The following is a 22,659-nucleotide window of genomic DNA, read 5'->3' as shown; positions in this document are numbered from 1 at the left end:
GTGCTCCCTCCCGCTGGGTCCCGTGACCGTCTGTCTGTGCTCCCTCCCGCTGGGTCCCGTGTCCGTCTGTCTGTGCTCCCTCCCGCTGGGTCCCCTGTCCGTCTGTCCGTGCTCCCTCCCTCTGGGTCCCGTGTCCGTCTGTCCGTGCTCCCTCCCGCTGGGTCCAGTGACCGTCTGTCCGTGCTCCCTCCCTCTGGGTCCCGTGTCCGTCTGTCCGTGCTCCCTCTCTCTGGGTCCCGTGTCCGTCTGTCCGTGCTCCCTCCCTCCTGCTGGGTCCCGTGTCCGTCTGTCCGTGCTCCCTCTCTCTGGGTCCCGTGTCCGTCTGTCCGTGGTCCCTCCTGCTGGGTCCAGTGACCGTCTGTCCGTGCTCCCTCCCTCTGGGTCCCGTGTCCGTCTGTCCGTGCTCCCTCCCTCTGGGTCCCGTGTCCGTCTGTCCGTGGTGCCTCCTGCTGGGTCCCGTGTCCGTCTGTCCGTGCTCCCTCCCTCCTGCTGGGTCCCCTGTCCGTCTGTCCGTGCTCCCTCCCGCTGGGTCCCGTGTCCGTCTGTCCGTGCTCCCTCCCTCTGGGTCCCGTGTCCGTCTGTCCGTGCTCCCTCTCTCTGGGTCCCGTGTCCGTCTGTCCGTGCTCCCTCCCTCCTGCTGGGTCCCGTGTCCGTCTGTCCGTGCTCCCTCTCTCTGGGTCCCGTGTCCGTCTGTCCGTGCTCCCTCCTGCTGGGTCCCGTGTCCGTCTGTCCGTGGTGCCTCCTGCTGGGTCCCGTGTCCGTCTGTCCGTGCTCCCTCTCTCTGGGTCCCGTGTCCGTCTGTCCGTGCTCCCTCTCTCTGGGTCCCGTGTCCGTCTGTCCGTGCTCCCTCCCGCTGGGTCCCGTGTCCGTCTGTCCGTGCTCCCTCCCGCTGGGTCCAGTGACCGTCTGTCCGTGCTCCCTCCCTCTGGGTCCCGTGTCCGTCTGTCCGTGCTCCCTCTCTCTGGGTCCCGTGTCCGTCTGTCCGTGCTCCCTCCCTCCTGCTGGGTCCCGTGTCCGTCTGTCTGTGCTCCCTCCCTCTGGGTCCCGTGTCCGTCTGTCCGTGGTGCCTCCTGCTGGGTCCCGTGTCCGTCTGTCCGTGCTCCCTCCCTCCTGCTGGGTCCCCTGTCCGTCTGTCCGTGCTCCCTCCCGCTGGGTCCCGTGTCCGTCTGTCCGTGCTCCCTCCCTCTGGGTCCCGTGTCCGTCTGTCCGTCCTCCCTCCTGCTGGGTCCCGTGTCCGTCTGTCCGTGCTCCCTCCCTCCCGCTGGGTCCCGTGTCCGTCTGTCCGTGCTCCCTCCCTCTGGGTCCCGTGTCCGTCTGTCCGTGCTCCCTCCTGCTGGGTCCCGTGTCCGTCTGTCCGTCCTCCCTCCTGCTGGGTCCCGTGTCCGTCTGTCTGTGCTCCCTCCCTCCCGCTGGGTCCCGTGTCCGTCTGTCCGTGCTCCCTCCCTCTGGGTCCCGTGTCCGTCTGTCCGTGGTCCCTCCTGCTGGGTCCCGTGTCCGTCTGTCCATGCTCCCTCCTGCTGGGTCCCGTGTCCGTCTGTCCGTGCTCCCTCCCTCTGGGTCCAGTGTCCGTCTGTCCGTGGTGCCTCCCTCTGGGTCCCATGTCCGTCTGTCCGTGCTCCCTCCTGCTGGGTCCCGTGTCCGTCTGTCCGTGGTGCCTCCTGCTGGGTCCCGTGTCCGTCTGTCTGTGCTCCCTCTCTCTGGGTCCCGTGTCCGTCCGTGCTCCCTCCCGCTGGGTCCCATGTCCGTCTGTCCGTGCTCCCTCCAGCTGGGTCCCGTGTCCGTCTGTCTGTGGTGCCTCCTGCTGTGTCCCGTGTCCGTCTGTCCGTGCTCCCTCCTTCTGGGTCCCGTGTCCGTCTGTCCGTGCTCCCACCTGCTGGGTCCCGTGTCCGTCTGTCCGTGCTCCCTCCAGCTGGGTCCCGTGTCCGTCTGTCCGTGCTCCCTCCCTCTGGGTCCCGTGTCCGTCTGTCCGTTCTCCCTCCTTCTGGGTCCCGTGTCCGTCTGTCCGTGGTGCCTCCCTCTGGGTCCCGTGTCCGTCTGTCCGTGCTCCCTCCTGCTGGGTCCCGTGTCCGTCTGTCCGTGCTCCCTCCTGCTGGGTCCCGTGTCCGTCTGTCCGTGCTCCCTCCCTCTGGGTCCCGTGTCCGTCTGTCCGTTCTCCCTCCTTCTGGGTCCCGTGTCCGTCTGTCCGTGCTCCCTCCCGCTGGGTCCCGTGTCCGTCTGTCCGTGCTCCCTACTGCTGGGTCCCGTGTCCGTCTGTCCGTGCTCCCTACTGCTGGGTCCCGTGTCCGTCTGTCCGTGGTGCCTCCTGCTGGGTCCCGTGTCCGTCTGTCTGTGCTCCCTCCCTCTGGGTCCCGTGTCTGTCTGTCCGTGCTCCCTCCTGCTGGGTCCCGTGTCCGTCTGTCCGTGCTCCCTCCTGCTGGGTCCTGTGTCCGTCTGTCCGTGCTCCCTCCTGCTGGGTCCCGTGTCCGTCTGTCCGTGCTCCCACCTGCTGGGTCCTGTGTCCGTCTGTCCATCCTCCCTCCAGCTGGGTCCAGTGTCCGTCTGTCTGTGCTCCCTCCCTCCTGCTGGGTCCCGTGTCCGTCTGTCCGTGGTGCCTCCCGCTGGGTCCCGTGTCCGTCTGTCCGTGCTCCCTTCCGCTGGGTCCCGTGTCCGTCTGTCCGTGCTCCCTCCCGCTGGGTCCCGTGTCCGTCTGTCCGTGCTCCCTCCCTCTGAGTCCCGTGTCCGTCTGTCCGTGCTCCCTCCTGCTGGGTCCTGTGTCCGTCTGTCCGTGCTCCCTCCCTCTGGGTCCCGTGTCCGTCTGTCCATGGTGCCTCCTGCTGGGTCCCGTGTCTGTCTGTCCGTGCTCCCTCCCGCTGGGTCCCGTGTCCGTCTGTCCGTGCTCCCTCCCTCTGGGTCCCGTGTCCGTCTGTCCGTGCTCCCTCCTGCTGGGCCCCGTGTCCGTCTGTCCGTGCTCCCTCCCGCTGGGTCCCGTGTCCGTCTGTCCGTGCTCCTTCCTGCTGGGTCCTTTGTCCGTCTGTCCGTGCTCCCTGTCTCTGGGTCCCGTGTCCGTCTGTCCGTGGTGCCTCCTGCTGGGTCCTTTGTCCGTCTGTCCGTGCTCCCTCCCTCTGGGTCCCATGTCCGTCTGTCCGTGTTCCCTCCCTCTGGGTCCCGTGTCCGTCTGTCCGTGGTGCCTCCTGCTGGGTCCCGTGTCCGTCTGTCCGTGCTCCCTCCCTCCTGCTGGGTCCCATGTCCGTCTGTCCGTGCTCCCTCCTGCTGGGTCCCGTGTCCGTCTGTCCGTGGTGCCTCCCGCTGGGTCCCGTGTCCGTCTGTCCGTGCTCCCTCCTGCTGGGTCCCGTGTCCGTCTGTCTGTGCTCCCTCCCTCTGGGTCCCGTGTCCGTCTGTCCGTGGTGCCTCCTGCTGGGTCCTTTGTCCGTCTGTCCGTGCTCCCTCCTTCTGGGTCCCGTGTCCGTCTGTCCGTGCTCCCTCCTGCTGGGCCCCGTGTCCGTCTGTCCGTGCTCCTTCCTGCTGGGTCCCGTGTCCGTCTGTCCGTGCTCCCTCCCTCTGGGTCCCGTGTCCGTCTGTCTGTGCTCCCTCCCTCTGGGTCCCGTGTCCGTCTGTCCGTGGTGCCTCCTGCTGGGTCCTTTGTCCGTCTGTCCGTGCTCCCTCCCTCTGGGTCCAGTGTCCGTCTGTCCGTGCTCCCTCCCTCTGGGTCCCGTGTCCGTCTGTCCGTGCTCCCTCTCTCTGGGTCCCGTGTCCGTCTGTCCGTGCTCCCTCCCTCCTGCTGGGTCCCGTGTCCGTCTGTCTGTGCTCCCTCCCTCTGGGTCCCGTGTCCGTCTGTCCGTGGTGCCTCCTGCTGGGTCCTTTGTCCGTCTGTCCGTGCTCCCTCCCGCTGGGTCCCGTGACCGTCTGTCTGTGCTCCCTCCCGCTGGGTCCCGTGTCCGTCTGTCCGTGCTCCCTCCCTCTGGGTCCCGTGTCCGTCTGTCCGTGCTCCCTCCCGCTGGGTCCAGTGACCGTCTGTCCGTGCTCCCTCCCTCTGGGTCCCGTGTCCGTCTGTCCGTGCTCCCTCTCTCTGGGTCCCGTGTCCGTCTGTCCGTGCTCCCTCCCTCCTGCTGGGTCCCGTGTCCGTCTGTCCGTGCTCCCTCTCTCTGGGTCCCGTGTCCGTCTGTCCGTGGTCCCTCCTGCTGGGTCCAGTGACCGTCTGTCCGTGCTCCCTCCCTCTGGGTCCCGTGTCCGTCTGTCCGTGCTCCCTCCCTCTGGGTCCCGTGTCCGTCTGTCCGTGGTGCCTCCTGCTGGGTCCCGTGTCCGTCTGTCCGTGCTCCCTCCCTCCTGCTGGGTCCCCTGTCCGTCTGTCCGTGCTCCCTCCCGCTGGGTCCCGTGTCCGTCTGTCCGTGCTCCCTCCCTCTGGGTCCCGTGTCCGTCTGTCCGTGCTCCCTCTCTCTGGGTCCCGTGTCCGTCTGTCCGTGCTCCCTCCCTCCTGCTGGGTCCCGTGTCCGTCTGTCCGTGCTCCCTCTCTCTGGGTCCCGTGTCCGTCTGTCCGTGCTCCCTCCTGCTGGGTCCCGTGTCCGTCTGTCCGTGGTGCCTCCTGCTGGGTCCCGTGTCCGTCTGTCCGTGCTCCCTCTCTCTGGGTCCCGTGTCCGTCTGTCCGTGCTCCCTCTCTCTGGGTCCCGTGTCCGTCTGTCCGTGCTCCCTCTCTCTGGGTCCCGTGTCCGTCTGTCCGTGCTCCCTCCCTCTGGGTCCAGTGTCCGTCTGTCCGTGCTCCCTCCCTCTGGGTCCAGTGTCCGTCTGTCCGTGCTCCCTCCCTCTGGGTCCAGTGTCCGTCTGTCCGTGGTGCCTCCTGCTGGGTCCCGTGTCCGTCTGTCCGTGCTCCCTCCCTCTGGGTCCCGTGTCCGTCTGTCTGTGCTCCCTCCTGCTGGGTCCCGTGTCCGTCTGTCCGTTCTCCCTCCTTCTGGGTCCCGTGTCTGTCTGTCCGTGCTCCCTCCCGCTGGGTCCCGTGTCCGTCTGTCCGTGCTCCCTCCCGCTGGGTCCCGTGTCCGTCTGTCTGTGCTCCCTACTGCTGGGTCCCGTGTCCGTCTGTCCATGGTGCCTCCTGCTGTGTCCCGTGTCCGTCTGTCCGTGCTCCCTCCTTCTGGGTCCCGTGTCCGTCTGTCCGTGCTCCCACCTGCTGGGTCCCGTGTCCGTCTGTCCGTGCTCCCTCCTGCTGGGTCCCGTGTCCGTCTGTCCGTGCTCCCTCCCTCCTGGTCCCGTGTCCGTCTGTCCGTTCTCCCTCCTTCTGGGTCCCGTGTCCGTCTGTCCGTGGTGCCTCCCTCTGGGTCCCGTGTCCGTCTGTCCGTGCTCCCTCCCTCCTGCTGGGTCCCGTGTCCGTCTGTCCGTTCTCCCTCCTTCTGGGTCCCGTGTCCGTCTGTCCGTGCTCCCTCCCGCTGGGTCCCGTGTCCGTCTGTCCGTGCTCCCTCCTGCTGGGTCCCGTGTCCGTCTGTCCGTGCTCCCTACTGCTGGGTCCCGTGTCCGTCTGTCCGTGGTGCCTCCTGCTGGGTCCCGTGTCCGTCTGTCTGTGCTCCCTCCCTCTGGGTCCCGTGTCCGTCTGTCCGTGCTCCCTCCTGCTGGGTCCCGTGTCCGTCTGTCCGTGCTCCCTCCTGCTGTGTCCCGTGTCCGTCTGTCCGTGCTCCCACCTGCTGGGTCCTGTGTCCGTCTGTCCGTGGTGCCTCCCGCTGGGTCCCGTGTCCGTCTGTCCGTGCTCCCTCCCGCTGGGTCCCGTGTCCGTCTGTCCGTGCTCCCTCCCTCTGAGTCCCGTGTCCGTCTGTCCGTGCTCCCTCCTGCTGGGTCCTGTGTCCGTCTGTCCGTGCTCCCTCCCTCTGGGTCCCGTGTCCGTCTGTCCATGGTGCCTCCTGCTGGGTCCCGTGTCTGTCTGTCCGTGCTCCCTCCCGCTGGGTCCCGTGTCCGTCTGTCCGTGCTCCCTCCCTCTGGGTCCCGTGTCCGTCTGTCCGTGCTCCCTCCTGCTGGGCCCCGTGTCCGTCTGTCCGTGCTCCCTCCCGCTGGGTCCCGTGTCCGTCTGTCCGTGCTCCTTCCTGCTGGGTCCTTTGTCCGTCTGTCCGTGCTCCCTGTCTCTGGGTCCCGTGTCCGTCTGTCCGTGGTGCCTCCTGCTGGGTCCCGTGTCCGTCTGTCCGTGCTCCCTCCCTCCTGCTGGGTCCCATGTCCGTCTGTCCGTGCTCCCTCCTGCTGGGTCCCGTGTCCGTCTGTCCGTGCTCCCTCCCTCTGGGTCCCGTGTCCGTCTGTCCGTGCTCCCTCCCGCTGGGTCCCGTGTCCGTCTGTCCGTGCTCCCTCCCTCTGGGCCCCGTGTCCGTCTGTCCGTGCTCCTTCCTGCTGGGTCCCGTGTCCGTCTGTCCGTCCTCCCTCCCGCTGGATCCCGTGTCCGTCTGTCCGTGCTCCCTCCTGCTGGGTCCCGTGTCCGTCTGTCTGTGCTCCCTCCCTCTGGGTCCCGTGTCCGTCTGTCCGTGGTGCCTCCTGCTGGGTCCTTTGTCCGTCTGTCCGTGCTCCCTCCTTCTGGGTCCCGTGTCCGTCTGTCCGTGCTCCCTCCTGCTGGGTCCCGTGTCCGTCTGTCCGTGCTCCTTCCTGCTGGGTCCCGTGTCCGTCTGTCCGTGGTGCCTCCTGCTGGGTCCCGTGTCCGTCTGTCCGTGCTCCCTCCCTCCTGCTGGGTCCCCTGTCCGTCTGTCCGTGCTCCCTCCCTCTGGGTCCCGTGTCCGTCTGTCCGTGGTGCCTCCCGCTGGGTCCCGTGTCCGTCTGTCCGTGCTCCCTCCCTCTGGGTCCCGTGTCCGTCTGTCCGTGGTCCCTCCTGCTGGGTCCCGTGTCCGTCTGTCCGTGCTCCCTCCTTCTGGGTCCCGTGTCCGTCTGTCCGTGCTCCCTCCCGCTGGGTCCCGTGTCCGTCTGTCCGTGCTCCCTCCCTCTGGGTCCCGTGTCCGTCTGTCCGTGCTCCCTCCCTCTGGGTCCCGTGTCCGTCTGTCCGTGGTCCCTCCTGCTGGGTCCCGTGTCCGTCTGTCCGTGCTCCCTCCCTCTAGGTCCCGTGTCCGTCTGTCCGTGGTGCCTCCCTCTGGGTCCCGTGTCCGTCTGTCCGTGGTGCCTCCCTCTGGGTCCCGTGTCCGTCTGTCCGTGCTCCCTCCTGCTGGGTCCCGTGTCCGTCTGTCCGTGCTCCCTCTCTCTGGGTCCCGTGTCCGTCTGTCCGTGCTCCCTCTCTCTGGGTCCCGTGTCCGTCTGTCCGTGCTCCCTCCTGCTGGGTCCCGTGTCCGTCTGTCCGTGCTCCCTCTCTCTAGGTCCCGTGTCCGTCTGTCCGTGCTCCCTCCCGCTGGGTCCCGTGTCCGTCTGTCCGTGCTCCCTCCCTCTGGGTCCCGTGTCCGTCTGTCCGTGGTGCCTCCTGCTGGGTCCCGTGTCCGTCTGTCCGTGCTCCCTGTCTCTGGGTCCCGTGTCCGTCTGTCCGTGCTCCCTGTCTCTGGGTCCCGTGTCCGTCTGTCCGTGCTCCCTCCTTCTGGGTCCCGTGTCCGTCTGTCCGTGCTCCCACCTGCTGGGTCCCGTGTCCGTCTGTCCGTGCTCCCACCTGCTGGGTCCCGTGTCTGTCTGTCCGTGCTCCCTCCCGCTGGGTCCCGTGTCCGTCTGTCCGTGCTCCCTCCCGCTGGGTCCCGTGTCCGTCTGTCCGTGCTCCCTCCTTCTGGGTCCCGTGTCCGTCTGTCCGTGCTCCCTCCTGCTGGGTCCCGTGTCCGTCTGTCCGTGCTCCCTCTCTCTGGGTCCCGTGTCCGTCTGTCCGTGCTCCCTCCTGCTGGGTCCCGTGTCCGTCTGTCCGTTCTCCCTCCTTCTGGGTCCCGTGTCCGTCTGTCCGTGCTCCCTCCTGCTGGGTCCCGTGTCCGTCTGTCCGTGCTCCCTCCTGCTGGGTCCCGTGTCCGTCTGTCCGTGCTCCCTCCTGCTGGGTCCCGTGTCCGTCTGTCCGTGCTCCCTCCCGCTGGGTCCCGTGTCCGTCTGTCCGTGCTCCCTCCTGCTGGGTCCCGTGTCCGTCTGTCCGTGCTCCCTACTGCTGGGTCCCGTGTCCGTCTGTCCGTGCTCCCTACTGCTGGGTCCCGTGTCCGTCTGTCCGTGCTCCCTCCCGCTGGGTCCCGTGTCCGTCTGTCCGTGCTCCCTCCTGCTGGGTCCCGTGTCCGTCTGTCCGTGCTCCCTCCTGCTGGGTCCCGTGTCCGTCTGTCCGTGCTCCCACCTGCTGGGTCCTGTGTCCGTCTGTCTGTGCTCCCTCCTTCTGGGTCCCGTGTCCGTCTGTCTGTGCTCCCTCCCTCCTGCTGGGTCCCGTGTCCGTCTGTCCGTGCTCCCTCCCTCTGAGTCCCGTGTCCGTCTGTCCGTGCTCCCTCCCTCTGGGTCCCGTGTCCGTCTGTCCGTGCTCCCTCCTGCTGGGTCCCGTGTCCGTCTGTCCGTGCTCCCTCCTGCTGGGTCCCGTGTCCGTCTGTCCGTGCTCCCTCCCTCTGGGTCCCGTGTCAGTCTGTCCGTGCTCCCTCCTGCTGGGTCCCGTGTCCGTCTGTCCGTGCTCCCTCCCTCTGGGTCCCGTGTCCGTCTGTCCGTGCTCCCTCCCTCCGGCTGGGTCCCGTGACTGTCTGTCCGTGCTCCCTCCCTCTGGGTCCCGTGTCTGTCTGTCCGTGCTCCCTCCCTCTGGGTCCCGTGTCTGTCTGTCCGTGCTCCCTCCTGCTGGGCCCCGTGTCCGTCTGTCCGTGCTCCCTCCCGCTGGGTCCCGTGTCCGTCTGTCCGTGCTCCCTCCCTCTGGGTCCTGTGTCCGTCTGTCCGTGCTCCCTCCTGGGTCCCGTGTCCGTCTGTCCATCCTCCCTCCTGCTGGGTCCCATGTCCGTCTGTCCGTGCTCCTTCCCACTGGGTCCCGTGTCCGTCTGTCCATGGTGCCTCCCTCTGGGTCCCGTGTCCGTCTGTCCATGCTCCCTCCTGCTGGGTCCCGTGTCCGTCTGTCCGTGCTCCCTCCTGCTGGGCCCCGTGTCCGTCTGTCCGTGCTCCCTCTGGGTCCCGTGTCCGTCTGTCCGTGCTCCCTCCTGCTGGGTCTGTTCCTCCTCTTCTCCCTGGAGAGAAACGTGGGGGTGGGTGGACGGGCAGTAGGAAGGCCCGGGACTGGTACTGGTGCTCCCAGCCCGGTGTTGGCGTTCCCAGTACGGCTCCAGTGCTTCCAGTGTGGTATTGGTGCTTCCAGGGCTGGCACCAGTGCTCCCAGTGCGGTGTCAGTGCTCCCAGGACTGGCACCAGTGCTCCCAGTGCGGTGTCAGTGCTCCCAGGACTGGCACCAGTGCTCCCAGTGTGGTGTCAGTGCTCCCAGGACTGGCTCCAGTGCTCCCAGCCCGGTGTCAGTGCTTCCAGGGCCAGGGTCAGCACTCCCAGTGTGGCTCCGGTGCTCCCAGTGCGGTGTCAGTGCTTCCAGGGCCAGCGTCGGATCTCCCAGCATGGTGCCAGTGTTCCCAGGGCTGGCACCAGTGATCCCAGTGCGGTGTCAGTGCTCCCAGGGCTGTCTTCAGTGCTCCCAGCACAGCTCCAGTGCTCCCAGCCCAGTGTCAGTGCTTCCAGGGCCAGCACCAATGCTCCCAGTGCGGTGTCAGTGCTCCCAGGGCTGGCTCCGGTGCTCCCAGCCCAGCTCTGGTGCTCCCGGCCCGGTGTCAGTGCTTCCAGGGCCAGCGTCGGTGTTCTCAGTGTGGCTCCAGTGCTCCCAGCATGGTGCCAGTGCTCCCAGGGCTGGCACTGGTGCTCCCAGTGCGGTGTCAGTGCTCCCAGTGCAGTGTCAGTGCTCCCAGTGCAGTGTCAGTGCATCCAGGGCCAGCACCAGTGCTCCCAGTGTGGCTCTGGTGCTTCCAGTGTGATGTCAGTGCTCCCAGTGAGGCTCCAGTGCTCCCAGCATGGCCATCGGTGACACTCAGCGTGGCCATTGGTGCTGCTTGGCACAGCCGTTGGTGACACTCGGCACAGCCGTTGGTGATGCTCCACGTGGCTGTTGGTGACACACGGTGTGGCCATGGGTGCTGCTTGACACGGCTGTTGGTGACACTCAGCATGGCCACGGGTGATGTTTGGCGTGGCTGTTGGTGACACTCAGCATGGCCATGGGTGCTGCTTGGTGTGACCATTGGTGACACTCAGCATGGCCACGGGTGCTGCTTGGCGCGGCTGTTGGTGACACTCAGCGTGGCCATGGGTGATGCTTGGCGCGGCTGTTGGTGACACTCAGCGTGGCCATGGGTGCTGCTTGGTGTGGCTGTTGGTGACACTCAGCGTGGCCATGGGTGCTGCTTGGTGTGGCTGTTGGTGACACTCGGCATGGCCATGGGTGCTGCTTGGTGTGGCTGTTGGTGACACTCAGCGTGGCCATGGGTGCTGCTTGGTGTGGCTGTTGGTGACACTCAGCGTGGCCACGGGTGCTGCTTGGTGTGGCTGTTGGTGACACTCGGTGTGGCCATGGGTACTGCTTGGCGCGGCTGTTGGTGACACTCAGCGTGGCCATGGGTGCTGCTTGGTGTGGCTGTTGGTGACACTCGGCGTGGCCACGGGTGCTGCTTGGCGCGGCTGTTGGTGACACTCAGCGTGGCCACGGGTGCTGCTTGGCGTGGCTGTTGGTGACACTCAGCGTGGCCACAGGTGATGTTTGGTGTGGCTGTTGGTGACACTCAGCGTGGCCACAGGTGCTGCTTGGCGTGGCTGTTGGTGACACTCAGCGTGGCCACGGGTGCTGCTTGGTGTGACTGTTGGTGACACTCAGCGTGGCCACAGGTGGTGTTTGGCGCGGCTGTTGGTGACACTCAGCGTGGCCACGGGTGATGTTTGGCGTGGCTGTTGGTGACACTCAGCATGGCCATGGGTGATGTTTGGCACGGCTGTTGGTGACACTCAGCGTGGCCATGGGTGATGTTTGGCACGGCTGTTGGTGACACTCAGCGTGGCCGTGGGTGATGTTTGGCACGGCTGTTGGTGACACTCAGCGTGGCCGTGGGTGCTGCTTGGTGTGGCTGTTGGTGACACTCAGCGTGGCCATGGGTGCTGCTTGGCGTGGCTGTTGGTGACACTCAGCGTGGCCATGGGTGCTGCTTGGCGTGGCTGTTGGTGACACTCAGCGTGGCCACGGGTGATGCTTGGCGTGGCTGTTGGTGACACTCAGCGTGGCCACGGGTGCTGCTTGGTGTGGCTGTTGGTGACACTCAGCGTGGCCACGGGTGCTGCTTGGTGTGGCTGTTGGTGACACTCGGTGTGGCCACGGGTGCTGCTTGGTGTGGCTGTTGGTGACACTCGGTGTGACCACGGGTGCTGCTTGGCGTGGCTGTTGGTGACACTCGGCGTGGCCTCGGGTGCTGCTTGGTGTGACCGTTGGTGACACTCAGCGTGGCCATGGGTGCTGCTTGGTGTGACCGTTGGTGACACTCGGCGTGGCCACGGGTGCTGTTTGGCGTGGCTGTTGGTGACACTCAGCATGCCCATGGGTGCTGCTTGGCGTGGCTGTTGGTGACACTCAGCATGGCCATGGGTGATGTTTGGTGTGGCTGTTGGTGACACTCAGCGTGGCTGTTGGTGACACTCAGCGTGGCTGTTGGTGACACTCGGCGTGGCCACGGGTGCTGCTTGGCGCAGCTGTTGGTGACACTCAGCGTGGCCACGGGTGCTGCTTGGCGCGGCTGTTGGTGACACTCAGCGTGGCCACGGGTGCTGCTTGGCGTGGCTGTTGGTGACACTCAGCGTGGCCACGGGTGCTGCTTGGTGCGGCTGTTGGTGACACTCAGCGTGGCCATGGGTGCTGCTTGGCGTGGCTGTTGGTGACACTCGGCGTGGCTGTTGGTGACACTCAGTGTGGCCATGGGTGATGTTTGGTGTGACCATTGGTGACACTCAGCATGGCCATGGGTGCTGCTTGGCGTGGCTGTTGGTGACACTCGGCGTGGCTGTTGGTGACACTCAGCGTGGCCATGGGTGCTGCTTGGCGTGGCTGTTGGTGACACTCAGCGTGGCCATGGGTGCTGCTTGGTGTGGCTGTTGGTGACACTCGGTGTGACTGTCAGTGATGCTTGGCACAGCCATCAGTGACACTTGGTGTGGTGGCACAGCCATCGGTGACACTTGGTGTGGCCGCCGGTGCCGCTCGGCACCGCCCAGCTCCCCTCTGAGGTCTGGGGCTGCCGGGCAGGACTCAGGCAGTCCCGGTCCCCAGGTCCCGGTGGCAGCAGCGCGGGGTGGGGGGTGGTGTGAGCAGGGCGGCTCTTTTGGGGTGGTTTCAGGGGGTTTCGGCATCACTTGCCGCCCTCTGGTGGAACCGGGCTCCACGCTGGGGCTGCCGGGGCGGTGAGCGCGGAGCAATCGGTGTCCTCACTGGATCCCACGCTGGGTTTGAACCCTCCATGGCTCCCAGGGCACTGGAATGTGGTTTGAGATCTGGGAGAGATCCCGAGTGACCCCGGGAGCCCCCAGGACAGGCGCTGTGTTGCTCTGGGATGGTGAATCCGGGTGTCACTGGGGGGGTGCAGACCACCCCCGGGGTGGTGAGTGGGGAGTGGAGCTTCTCCGGGGCCACGATCCGTGTCCTCACTGGATCCCACGGTGGGTTTAAACCCTCCATTGTTCCTGGGGCACTGGAATCTGGTTTGAGATCCGGGAGAGATCCCGAGTGACCCCGGGAGCCCCCAGGACAGGCGCTGTGTTGCTCTGGGATGGTGAATCCGGGTGTCACCAGGGGGCTGCAGACCACCCCCGGGGTGGTGAGTGGGGAGCAGAGCTTCTCCGGGGCCACGATCCGTGTCCTCACCGGATCCCATGGTGGGTTTGAACCCTCGATCGCTCCCAGGGCACCGGAATCTGGTTTGAGATCCAGGAGAGATCCCGAGTGACCCCGGGAGCCCCCAGGACAGGCGCTGTGTTGCTCTGGGATGGTGAATCCGGGTGTCACCAGGGGGGTGCAGACCACCCCCGGGGTGGTGAGTGGGGAGTGGAGCTTCTCCGGGGCCACGATCCGTGTCCTCACTGGATCCCACGGTGGGTTTGAACCCTCCATTGTTCCTGGGGCACTGGAATCTGGTTTGAGATCTGGGAGAGATCCTGAGTGACCCCGGGAGCCCCCAGGACAGGCGCTGTGTTGCTCTGGGATGGTGAATCCGGGTGTCACCAGGGGGCTGCAGACCACCCCCAGGGCGGTGAGTGGGGAGCAGTCGATGTCCTCACCAGATCCCATGGTGGGTTTGATCCCTCGATCGCTCCCGGGGGACCAGATTTTGGTTTGAGATCTGGGAGAGATCCTGAGTGACCCCGGGAGCCCCCAGGACAGGCGCTGTGTTGCTCTGGGATGGTGCAGACAGGGAAGCCGGGTGTCACCAGGGGGTGCAGACCACCCCGAGGGCAGTGAGTGGGAAGCAGAGCTTCTCCGGGGCCACAATCCGTGTCCTTATCAGATCCCCCGGTGGGTTTGAACCCTCCATCGTTCCTGGGGCACTGGAATGTGGTTTGAGATCTGGGAGAGATCCCGAGTGACCCCGGGAGCCCTCAGGACAGGCGCTGTGTTGCTCCAGGACGGTGAAGCCGGGTGTCACCGGGGGCGTGCAGACCACCCCCCTGGAGCAGCAAGCGGGGAGCAGAGCTTCTCTGGGGCCACGATCCGTGTCCTCACTGGATCCCAGTGGGTTTGAACCCTCGATCGCTCCCGGGGCACTGGAATCTGGTTTGAGATCCAGGAGAGATCCCGAGTGACCCCGTGAGCCTGTGGGACGGGCGCAGCTTTGCTCTGGGATGGTGAATTTGGGTGTCACTGGGGGGTGCAGACCACCCCCGGGGTGGTGAGTGGGGAGCGGAGCTTCTCCGGGGCCACGATCCGTGTCCCTATCGGATCCCCCTGTGGGTTTGAACCCTCCATTGTTCCTGGGGCACCGGAATCTGGTTTGAGATCCGGGAGAGATCCCGAGTGACTCCAGTAACCCCCAGGTCAGGCACTGCGTTGCTCTGGGATGGTGAATCCGGGTGTCACCAGGGGGCTGCAGACCACCCCAGGGCGGCGAGCGGGGAGCAGTCGGTGTCCTCACCAGATCCCATGGTGGGTTTGATCCCTCGATCGCTCCCGGGGGACCAGAATTTGGTTTGAGATCTGGGAGAGATCCCGAGTGACGCTGGGAGCCCCCAGGACAGGTGCTGCTTTGCTCTGGGATGGTGAATCCGGGTGTCACCAGGGGGCTGCAGACCACCCCCGGGGCGGTGAGTGGGGAGTGGAGCTTCTCCAGGGCCACGATCCGTGTCCCTATCGGATCCCCCTGTGGGTTTGAACCCTCCATTGTTCCCGGGGCACCGGAATCTGGTTTGAGATCCGGGAGAGATCCCGAGTGACTCCAGTAACCCCCAGGTCAGGCACTGCGTTGCTCCGGGATGGTGAATCTGGGTGTCACCAGGGGGGTGCAGACCACCCCCTGGAGCAGGGAGCGGGGAGCAGAGCTTCTCTGGGGCCACGATCCGTGTCCTCACCGGATCCCACGGTGGGTTTGAACCCTCCATCGCTCCTGGGGCACCGGAATCTGGTTTGAGATCGGGGAGAGATCCCGAGTGACTCCAGTAACCCCCAGGTCAGGCACTGCGTTGCTCCGGGATGGTGAATCCGGGTGTCACCAGGGGGCTGCAGACCACTCCCTGGCCCGGGACGCCAGCACCTCGTACCCCCAGCAGCCCAGCCAGGCGGCGCAGGATCCTTCTCCAGGCTCAGAGTTGGGGGGGGGGGGGGGGGGAGGGAGGAAAAACCCCGGGAAGAGGCTGGAAACTCAAACCCGAAGGCGTCGGAGCGCCAAAAGCCTGGAGAAAAACTTATCTCCCGTCCCCCTGCGTGATGAAACTCTGTCCTGGAGCCTTTTGTTTTCCCAGTAATCCCATCCTCCTGCCGGCCCCAGAGTTTCCAGGCCCTGTCCCACCCCGCTCCCGGGGCAGAAGGGGGATCGCACACTGCGCCGGCTTTACTGGTCCCAGGAGGGACGTTGGGCTGGGGCTGCTTTTCCCATTAGTTCCACCGAATCCTCCCGTAAACCCCATCTAGGCAGGAGGACCCCCCTCCTCCCCCCCTTTCCTCCCCTCTCCTCTTCTCTCCTCCCCTCCCCTCTTCTCCCCCTGCCCCCGGTGCGAGCGGGGAGCTGGAGAGGGAGGGGGGAAGAGAATCTCTTTTCCAGGGAAGGATCCGGCGCTCGCTCGGCACCCACACGGCAGGTCAAGGAGTGGGCGCAGTCTGGGGCTCGGGGCTGTCTGAGTTCCCGCGCCCGAGGAGGGGAGGGGGAAAGGAGGGGGGTGGATCCGGCGCTGCGGCCGTCCCGCCGCGGCAGGAACTGGGTACGGAAGGGTTTGGGGGTGATGAGGAGTTGGGGAGCTGCTGGCACCCCCCTGCCAGTGAGGTCGGTGCTGTTGCTCCCTGGCAGAGCCGCGGTGCCGGGAGCCCGGTCACCGTGGTGGTGACGGTGATGCTCCCGCCTGGTTCTCCAGCCAGGTCTCTTCCAAAAGGTGTTTGAGGGTCAGAGCAGCTCCCGGTGTAGCCGGTACGCTGAGCCCCACCAGTCACACCCCCGTTACACAGGTGGGATGAGTTGTGGGCTCTGCCCGGTCTCAGCCCATTGGGAGGTGGGATCTGGGCTGACGTGGAGCACTGGGAAGAGCCCGCTCTTGGCATAGCGTCGCGGTGCCACCCCTGTGCTGTGCCGGACCGGATAGTCCTGCTGGGTCTGGGAGGGCTTGGGAAGTGTCCAGAGGGGTGGCCAGGCTCTGAGGGGGCACCTTGGGAAGGGCAGGGATGCAGAACCTGGAGTCCTGCTCCTGATCCCAAATGGGAAGGGACAAAGGGACGTCCTGTTGCTGCCCACGGCCATGTCAGGGGGTGCAGAGGGGATGGACCTGGAGCTGAGCCCCTGCCGTGCCCAGGGATGGGATTGGGATTGGAATTGGGATTGGAATGGGGATTGGGATTGGGATGAGATGGGGATTGGGATAGGGAGAGGATGGGGATGGGGATTGGGATAGGGATGGGATGGGAGAGGATGGGGATGGGATTGGGATAGGGATGGGATGGGATGGGATAGGGAGAGGATGGGGATGGGATGGGATGGGATGGGATGGGATGGGATGGGATGGGATGGGAGGCAGTGGGGATGAAGCATGGCAGGGAAGGTTCTGTGATGAGCATCAGGAGCCCCAGAGCAGCACCCAGCAAGGTGGTGGCCCCTCCATCTGTGGACTCAAACCCAGATGAGGTCCCAGGTGTGTCCTGATCTGACTAAGAGCCGGCTCCGTGTTGGGTGGGACATTGGATTCGGGACCTCTGTCCGTCCTTCCCACCTGGTGCTCTCCAGGGTGCGAGTCTGGGTGGGTTCTGACACCTTCTGGGCCTCCCACACCCCTTCCTGGGCTGGGCTGGGACCTGTTGGATGCCATGTCACAGGGAAAGCCTCTCCCCGCTCCCCACTCCCCCCGGCCTCTCCCTGCTCCCCCTCTCTCCCTGGCCTCGCGCTTCGGGATCCTGTGTCATAGAATCCCAGCCTGGGCTGGGCTGGGAGGGACCCCAAGGGTCCCAGAGCTCCAACCCCCCTGCCACAGGCAGGGACACCAACCTCCAGGCCTGGAGCTGGTTGCCCAGGGCCCCATCCAACCTGGCCTTGAACACCCCCAGGGATGGGGCACCCACCCCCTCTCTGGGCAGTTCCAGCACCGGGCATCCTCTGCCCTGGCTGGGTCCTTGTGTCGGTGCCATCCAGCTGCCAGGGGAAAGAGGCACAGGGAGTCTGGGAACAGCTCTGGGATCTGGCTGGGACAGGGGGACCGTGTGGAGGGGGGATAATTTGGGACCTGATGAGCGAGGATGTCGGGCAGCAGCTGGTCCTCGGAACCACCACCCAGCTTGGAGCACGAAGCGCTTGGTTTGCCACCATCCCGGCCTCGGTGGCACCTTCGGGTCTCGTTGCCCAGCTGAGGTCCCTGCCGTAGCCACCGGGGTGCCAGGACCACGCCAACGCCGGTGTCTCTGTGTCTTCCAGGCCAAAGGGGCTCCCAGGAAGAGCCACGCTCCGGAAGACGCCGCGTTGCCGAAGGGAAGCGGGGGTCTGCTGGCTCCGGATGAGTACGAGGAAGACAGCTCGGATGAGGAGGTAGGACCCGGTGCCGCGGTTGTCCGCGGTGATGGTCGTCCTGCTCCAGTGGCCAGCGGCCAGCACTGGCTGCTGGGTGGCACAGAAGCTCTGTCAGCTGTGCCAGAGGTGCTGGAGCCTCACCCATGGGTGCCAGCGCCTCGCCCGTGGGTGCCAGCGCCTCGCCCGTGGGTGCTGGTGTTGGTGTTGAGGGAACCGTGCTAGGTCTGGTGCATTGGGAAAGGTTGGGACCTGCTTGTGTGGGACATGGTGGGGTCCCCAACCCCCCCCCTATGCCTTGTTTGTTCCAGTTGAGCTTCGTTACCCTTCTTAATCATCTGCTAAATCAATTAATGCGATTGGCGGCGGCGATCGGCATCGAGCCGCGGGGTCGGGACGGAGGGATTGCCAAGGGCTGTGTGGGGGCGTTTGGATCCGGCGCTCGCTCAGCTTCACCGCGCCGGGTACCGGGCCGTGGTCAAGCCGTGGAGAGGAGGAGAGGCCTGGTGGGTGCTGGTCAGTGGGGTGTTTTGGGCTGTTGGGATCTAACGGAGCGCGGTGAGAGCCGGCGCCGCGCTCCGAATGAGGGGCTGCGGCATCTCCGCAGGTGCCTGGCTGGCACGGATCCCCCCCGGGCTCCGTTGGCTTCAGTGGAGCCTCTTTGGCATCACCAGCACCTTGGACGCCGGTGTTTTCAGGGTGCTGGGAGAGAAGCTCCAGTTCCCGCTCCGTCCCCGGTGCCGGCGCGGCGTGGGGGGCAGGATTGGGTGCCCGCCACCCTTCCCCACTCCGAGGTTGGGTGTCGGTGACCCGGCGCTGCCGGCGATCCCAGGGTCTGGAATAGAGATTTAGAGCTGAGGGGAAATAGATGATTCCAGAAGACAGGCGCTGGGGTAACGGATAAAACCACCCCCCGGTCACGCCGCAGTCCAAGGTCTCCCCCTCCCCGGCCCGGCCCCGGCAGGGGGGAGCGGGGGGAGCGCCGAGGCCGAACCTGTTGCCATCGGAGCCGCTTTGTTCCTCCTCCTTCCCCTCTCCCAGCCCCCCGCCCTCCCTCTGCAATTGTCGTTATCTCCCACCCCCGGGAACCCCCAACGCTCCCTCCGGCTTCCTGCGCCCGCGACGCCCACACCGGGGGCTCGACGCCTCCGTGCCCAGAATCCCCCGGTGCAGGAGGGACAGAAAAAGCCCTTTTTTGCCCCAAAAAGGCCATTCCCTTCAATATTCCACAGTGTGGAGGGTGTGCTGGGTGCTGGCTGCGTCCTCCCGCTGTGGTGACCGTGCCGCCGGCATCACGCGGTCACTTCACCGCCGTAAGCGAGCCGGTGACCCGCGGTGCTCTTCCCAGTGGGAAGGAATCCCCCCTGGATCTGCCATCCTTGGGGGTGGGGGGGTCCAGATCTGGCCTCGCAGGGAAGGGATGTCACCCCTCTGGATGTCCCCCCCCATGGACCCGGCACCGTGAGCGCGGCACAGGGAGAACACGCGGAGGTTGGAGCCGCCGTGGCTGCCACACCCGTTTTTGGGGTCCCAGCGGTGTCGGGGGGCACCCGGCTGGCACGGTGGGGCTCCGTGGGACAGGACTGGATGTGACCAGCCCTGGGCTCTGGTGGCTGCTGGGGGACAGGGGAGAAGTTTGGCAGAGGTCACGCCGCGCTCGGTGATGGCACCGGCTGCACGCTGAGCGGTTCTGATGCCGGCGCTCTGGTACTGGCACAGGGTGAGAGCCACGGGCAGGCGCCCGCCCCCATCCTGCTGCCAGGAGCACCCACGGCTCCTTCACCCGTGCCAGGAGCACCATGAGCTCCTTTGCTCGTGCCAGGAGCACCGTGAGCTCCTTCCATCATGCCAGGCACCCTGTCTGGCTCCTTCCTGCCAGGAGCACCCTTGGCTCTTTTGGTTGTGCCAGGAGCACCCTCGGCTCCTTCGCTTGTGCCAGGCACCCATCTGGCTCCTTCATTTGTGCCAGGAACACCCTCAGCTCCTTCCCTCCTCCCAGGTACCCATCCAGCTCCTTTGCTTGTGCCAGGAGCACCCTCATCTCCTCCACTCCTGCCAGGCACCCATCCGGCTCCTTCACTCCTGCCAGGCACCCATCCGGCTCCTTCCCTCCTCCCAGGTACCCATCCAGCTCCTTTGCTTGTGCCAGGAGCACCCTCATCTCCTCCACTCCTGCCAGGCACCCATCCGGCTCCTTCACTCCTCCCAGGCACCCGTCTGGCTCCTTCACTCCTGCCAGGAGCCCCCTGGGCTCCTTCTCTCATGCCAGGAGCCCCCTCATCTCCTTCTTTCCTCCCAGGCACCCGTCTGGCTCCTTCCTTCCTACCAGGAGCCCCCTTGGCTCCTTTGCTTGTGCCAGGCACCCTGTCTGGCTCCTTCATCCCTCCCAGGCACCCATCCAGCTCCTTCCTTCCTACCAGGCACCCTGTCTGGCTCCTTTGCCCCTCCCAGGCACCCATCCAGCTCCTTCCTTCCTACCAGGCACCCTGTCTGGCTCCTGCATCCCTCCCAGGCACCCATCCAGCTGCTTTGGTCATGCCAGGAGCCCCCTCAGCTCCTTCATTGCTGCCAGGAGCCCTCTGCGCTCCTTCTCTCATGCCAGGAGCCTCCTTGTTTCCTTCACTCCTCCCAGGCACCCATCTGGCTCCTTCCTTCCCACCAGGAGCCCCCCAGCTCCCTTGTGCCACCACACGTGTCCTCATCCATGCCCCCTGCCCCCTCCCCCAGCCATTCCCCTCTCCGGGCGCGCTGGTGGGTGCTGCTCAGCGCAGACCCTGCACAGAAGCACCCTGGATGCACCTCAGGGTGCTCCTCATCCATGTCCCCCCCAAACTTCATCTGTGAACCTCTCACCCGCGGTGTGGGGCTGCCGTAGGATCACTCCCCAGCCCAGCGCCGCTGGTGCTTTGGGGGGGGACAACCTCCAGTGCCACCACGATGCTGGGTGTCACTCCTCCAGCCCGGGGGTGTCCCCAAGCTCCACACTCTCTCCCCTCCACTGGTGTGGGGCTTGGGAGCTCGTTAGTGAGGGATCATCACAGCTCAGCCTAGTGTAGGGTGCTGCACATGGGACATAACGACCCCTGGCCGTGCTACAGGCTGGGGCAGGGGGGCTGGAGAAGGACCTGGGGGTGTTGGGTGACTGACCAGGAGCCAGCAGTGTGCCCTGGGGGGCCAGGAAGGTCAACAGCATCCTGGCTTGTGTCAGACCCAGCGTGGCCAGTGGGGCTGGGGAGGGGATTATGCCCCTGGACTGGGCACTGGTGAGGCTGCAGCTGGAGTGCTGGGTCCAGTTCTGGGCTCCTCAGCATCAGAAGGACATGGGGGTCCTGGAGCGAGTGCAGAGAAGGGCAACCAGGCTGGGGAAGGGGCTGGAGGGCAAATCCTCTGAGGAGCAGCTGAGGGAGCTGGGGGTGCTGAGCCTGGAGAAGAGGAGGCTGAGGGGAGACCTTCTCCCCACCTCCCCTGCCCTGCCAGGAGGGTGCAGAGAGGTGGGCGATGGTCTCTGCAGCCAGGGGCCAGGAGCTGGGCCAAGGGGCAATGGGCTCAAGCTGCCCCAGGGCAGGGTCAGCTCAGCTGGGAGGGCAAAGTTCTTCCCTGGCAGAGTTGTGGGGCTGTGGCACAGGCTGCCCAGGGAGGGGCTGAGTCACCCCCTGGGGTGTTGAACAGAGGGGGGATGAGGTGCTCAGGGATGGGGTCAGCACAGGACAGGGACGGTTGGACTGGGTGATCCCAAAGTTCTTCTCCAGCCTGGTGACTCTGGGGGTCTGTCATTCACCCCTCTCTGCCCCCCCTCCCCGTGCTCGCTGCAGCCCAAACCTCCCCTCGCTCTGCTCCCGCTCGCTTTGGCAGCCGCCGGCGCTCGGCCTGGCCACACGCCCGGCCCGGCTCTGCCGCGCGCTCCGGGAAGAGACACAACAAAATAAATGGGTTTCCTGGCCAGGGGGGGGTGTGGGGGGGTCAGGACGGGTCGGGGAGCCCGTTGGGGTGGGTCATGGAGCCCCTTGGGACAGGTCGGGGAGCCCGTGCCACACGCAGGGCCCTGTCCTCGCATCCTCCAGGCTGCGTCCCCGCTCCGGGTGGCACGAGACGGGACCAGCCGTAGGGACGACCCCTCTGAACCATCCCATGGATGGAATCAGTGTGTGTCATCCCCCCCCCTCTCCTCTTCCTCCCCAAAAAGCATCCCCCACCCCCCCTGCGTTGGAGCATCCCTTCCTCCCGTGCGCTCGGAGATGAATGACTCGGCGCTGCGGAGGCTGCCCGGGGCCTCGGCGGGGAGGAAGCGGTTTTGGGGGCTGTTGTTTGGTCCCGTTTCCTCCCGCAATGACTATTCCATATGTCAGTGGGTAATGAATGGAGGAGCGTTGAGTGCTCCTCGGTGAGCCGGCGGCTGTTCCAAGCCCACTTCCCTCCTCCGCAGCGCAGCTGAGCCGGGCAGGGGCAAGGAGGAGGAGGAGGAGGAGGAGGAGGGGTGGGGGGGGGGCCTGGCTGGGGCTGAGGGAGCTCTTCTTTCAGTAGCTGATTAGCCAAGAGAGAGAGAGAGAAAAAGGAGGGGGGGGGGGGGGAGAAAAAAAGCCGGAAAAAAGCAAAGAAGGAATCCTGTGGAATGATGCTGCTGGCAGGGAGCTGCTCCGGCGCAGCGCCGCGGCTCTGTGTGTGTGTGCCGTGCCTGCCCGGCCACGGCGGACACTGCGGGGCTGCGTCGGGGCGCTCGGTGAACCCAACACCCCACGAGCGTGTCCAGCCACATGTGGGGCTCTCTCCCTCCTGGAGTTGGGGGTTTGGGGTGCTGGGATGGAGTGGAGCTGGTGAGGAGCCACATGCCGGGTGATTCGGTGCTGGTGTGGTGGTGTGGTGGGATCCATCTCTGCCCCAAAAGCTCTGGGTGGTGCCCAAAAGGGACTCCAATCCCAGCCTGACCCAAGCAGGGACACCCCCTCCCCAGCTCGCCCAGGGGAACAGTGCAGGAGCAGGTCCCCAAATTAAACCTTCTCCTTCCCCTCAGGCACAAACCCCGTCCTCACACTACCCATCCTTGCCAAAACGTGCCCCTTCCTGCTCGTGGCACGCCAAGGGGCTGTGGTGGCACGAGAGAAAGGGTGTGGGGGGTCTTCAGAAGGAGCCCCCAGAATCCAGGCAGGGGGATCACCCTCACCCCCATTCACGTGGGGCTCTCTCCCTCTTGGACTTGGGGGTTTGGGGTGCTGGGATGAAGTGGAGCTGGTGAGGAGCCACACGCCGGGCAATTTGGTGCTGGTGTGGTGGTGTGGTGGGATGCTCAGGGCTCCAGCTGTGCCCCAAAAGCTCTGGGGTACCCCAGGTGATGCCCAAAGGGACTCCAATCCCAGCCTGACCCAAGCAGGGACACCCCCTCCCCAGCTCGCCCAGGGGACCGTGCCGTGGCCCAGTGCCACCCTCCTGGTTTGAGGAGGGGTTGGGAGGGAGGCAGCAGCTCCAGAGACAGGTGGGAGTGGGGAATCCGCAGGTGGAGGGGTGGGAAAGGTGGGATTGGGGTGGTTTGGTGGTGAAGTGGAGCCCGAGGCCGCAGGACCAGGGTGGGGAA

The 22,659-nt window shown here is 66.1% G+C and overlaps 1 protein-coding gene across 1 annotated transcript in view; it reads left to right on the top strand.

Moving 5' to 3' along the window:
* The window catches only part of BOP1 (BOP1 ribosomal biogenesis factor), a gene marked incomplete at its 5' end in the record, with an annotated part of 80,358 nt that overhangs the window by 4,380 nt on the left and 53,319 nt on the right, over nucleotides 1–22,659 (top strand). The window contains one exon of the mRNA XM_084280234.1: nucleotides 17,004–17,114. Coding sequence (XP_084136360.1) covers nucleotides 17,004–17,114 — 111 coding nt within the window. The remainder of the gene's footprint in view (nucleotides 1–17,003; nucleotides 17,115–22,659) is intronic.

Source organism: Gallinula chloropus (genome assembly GCF_964237585.1).
Source record: "Gallinula chloropus genome assembly, chromosome: 2".
In the NCBI taxonomy this organism is placed as follows: domain Eukaryota; kingdom Metazoa; phylum Chordata; class Aves; order Gruiformes; family Rallidae; genus Gallinula; species Gallinula chloropus.
Note: the sequence above shows the minus strand (reverse complement) of the source record. Positions and strands in the feature narration are given on the sequence as shown.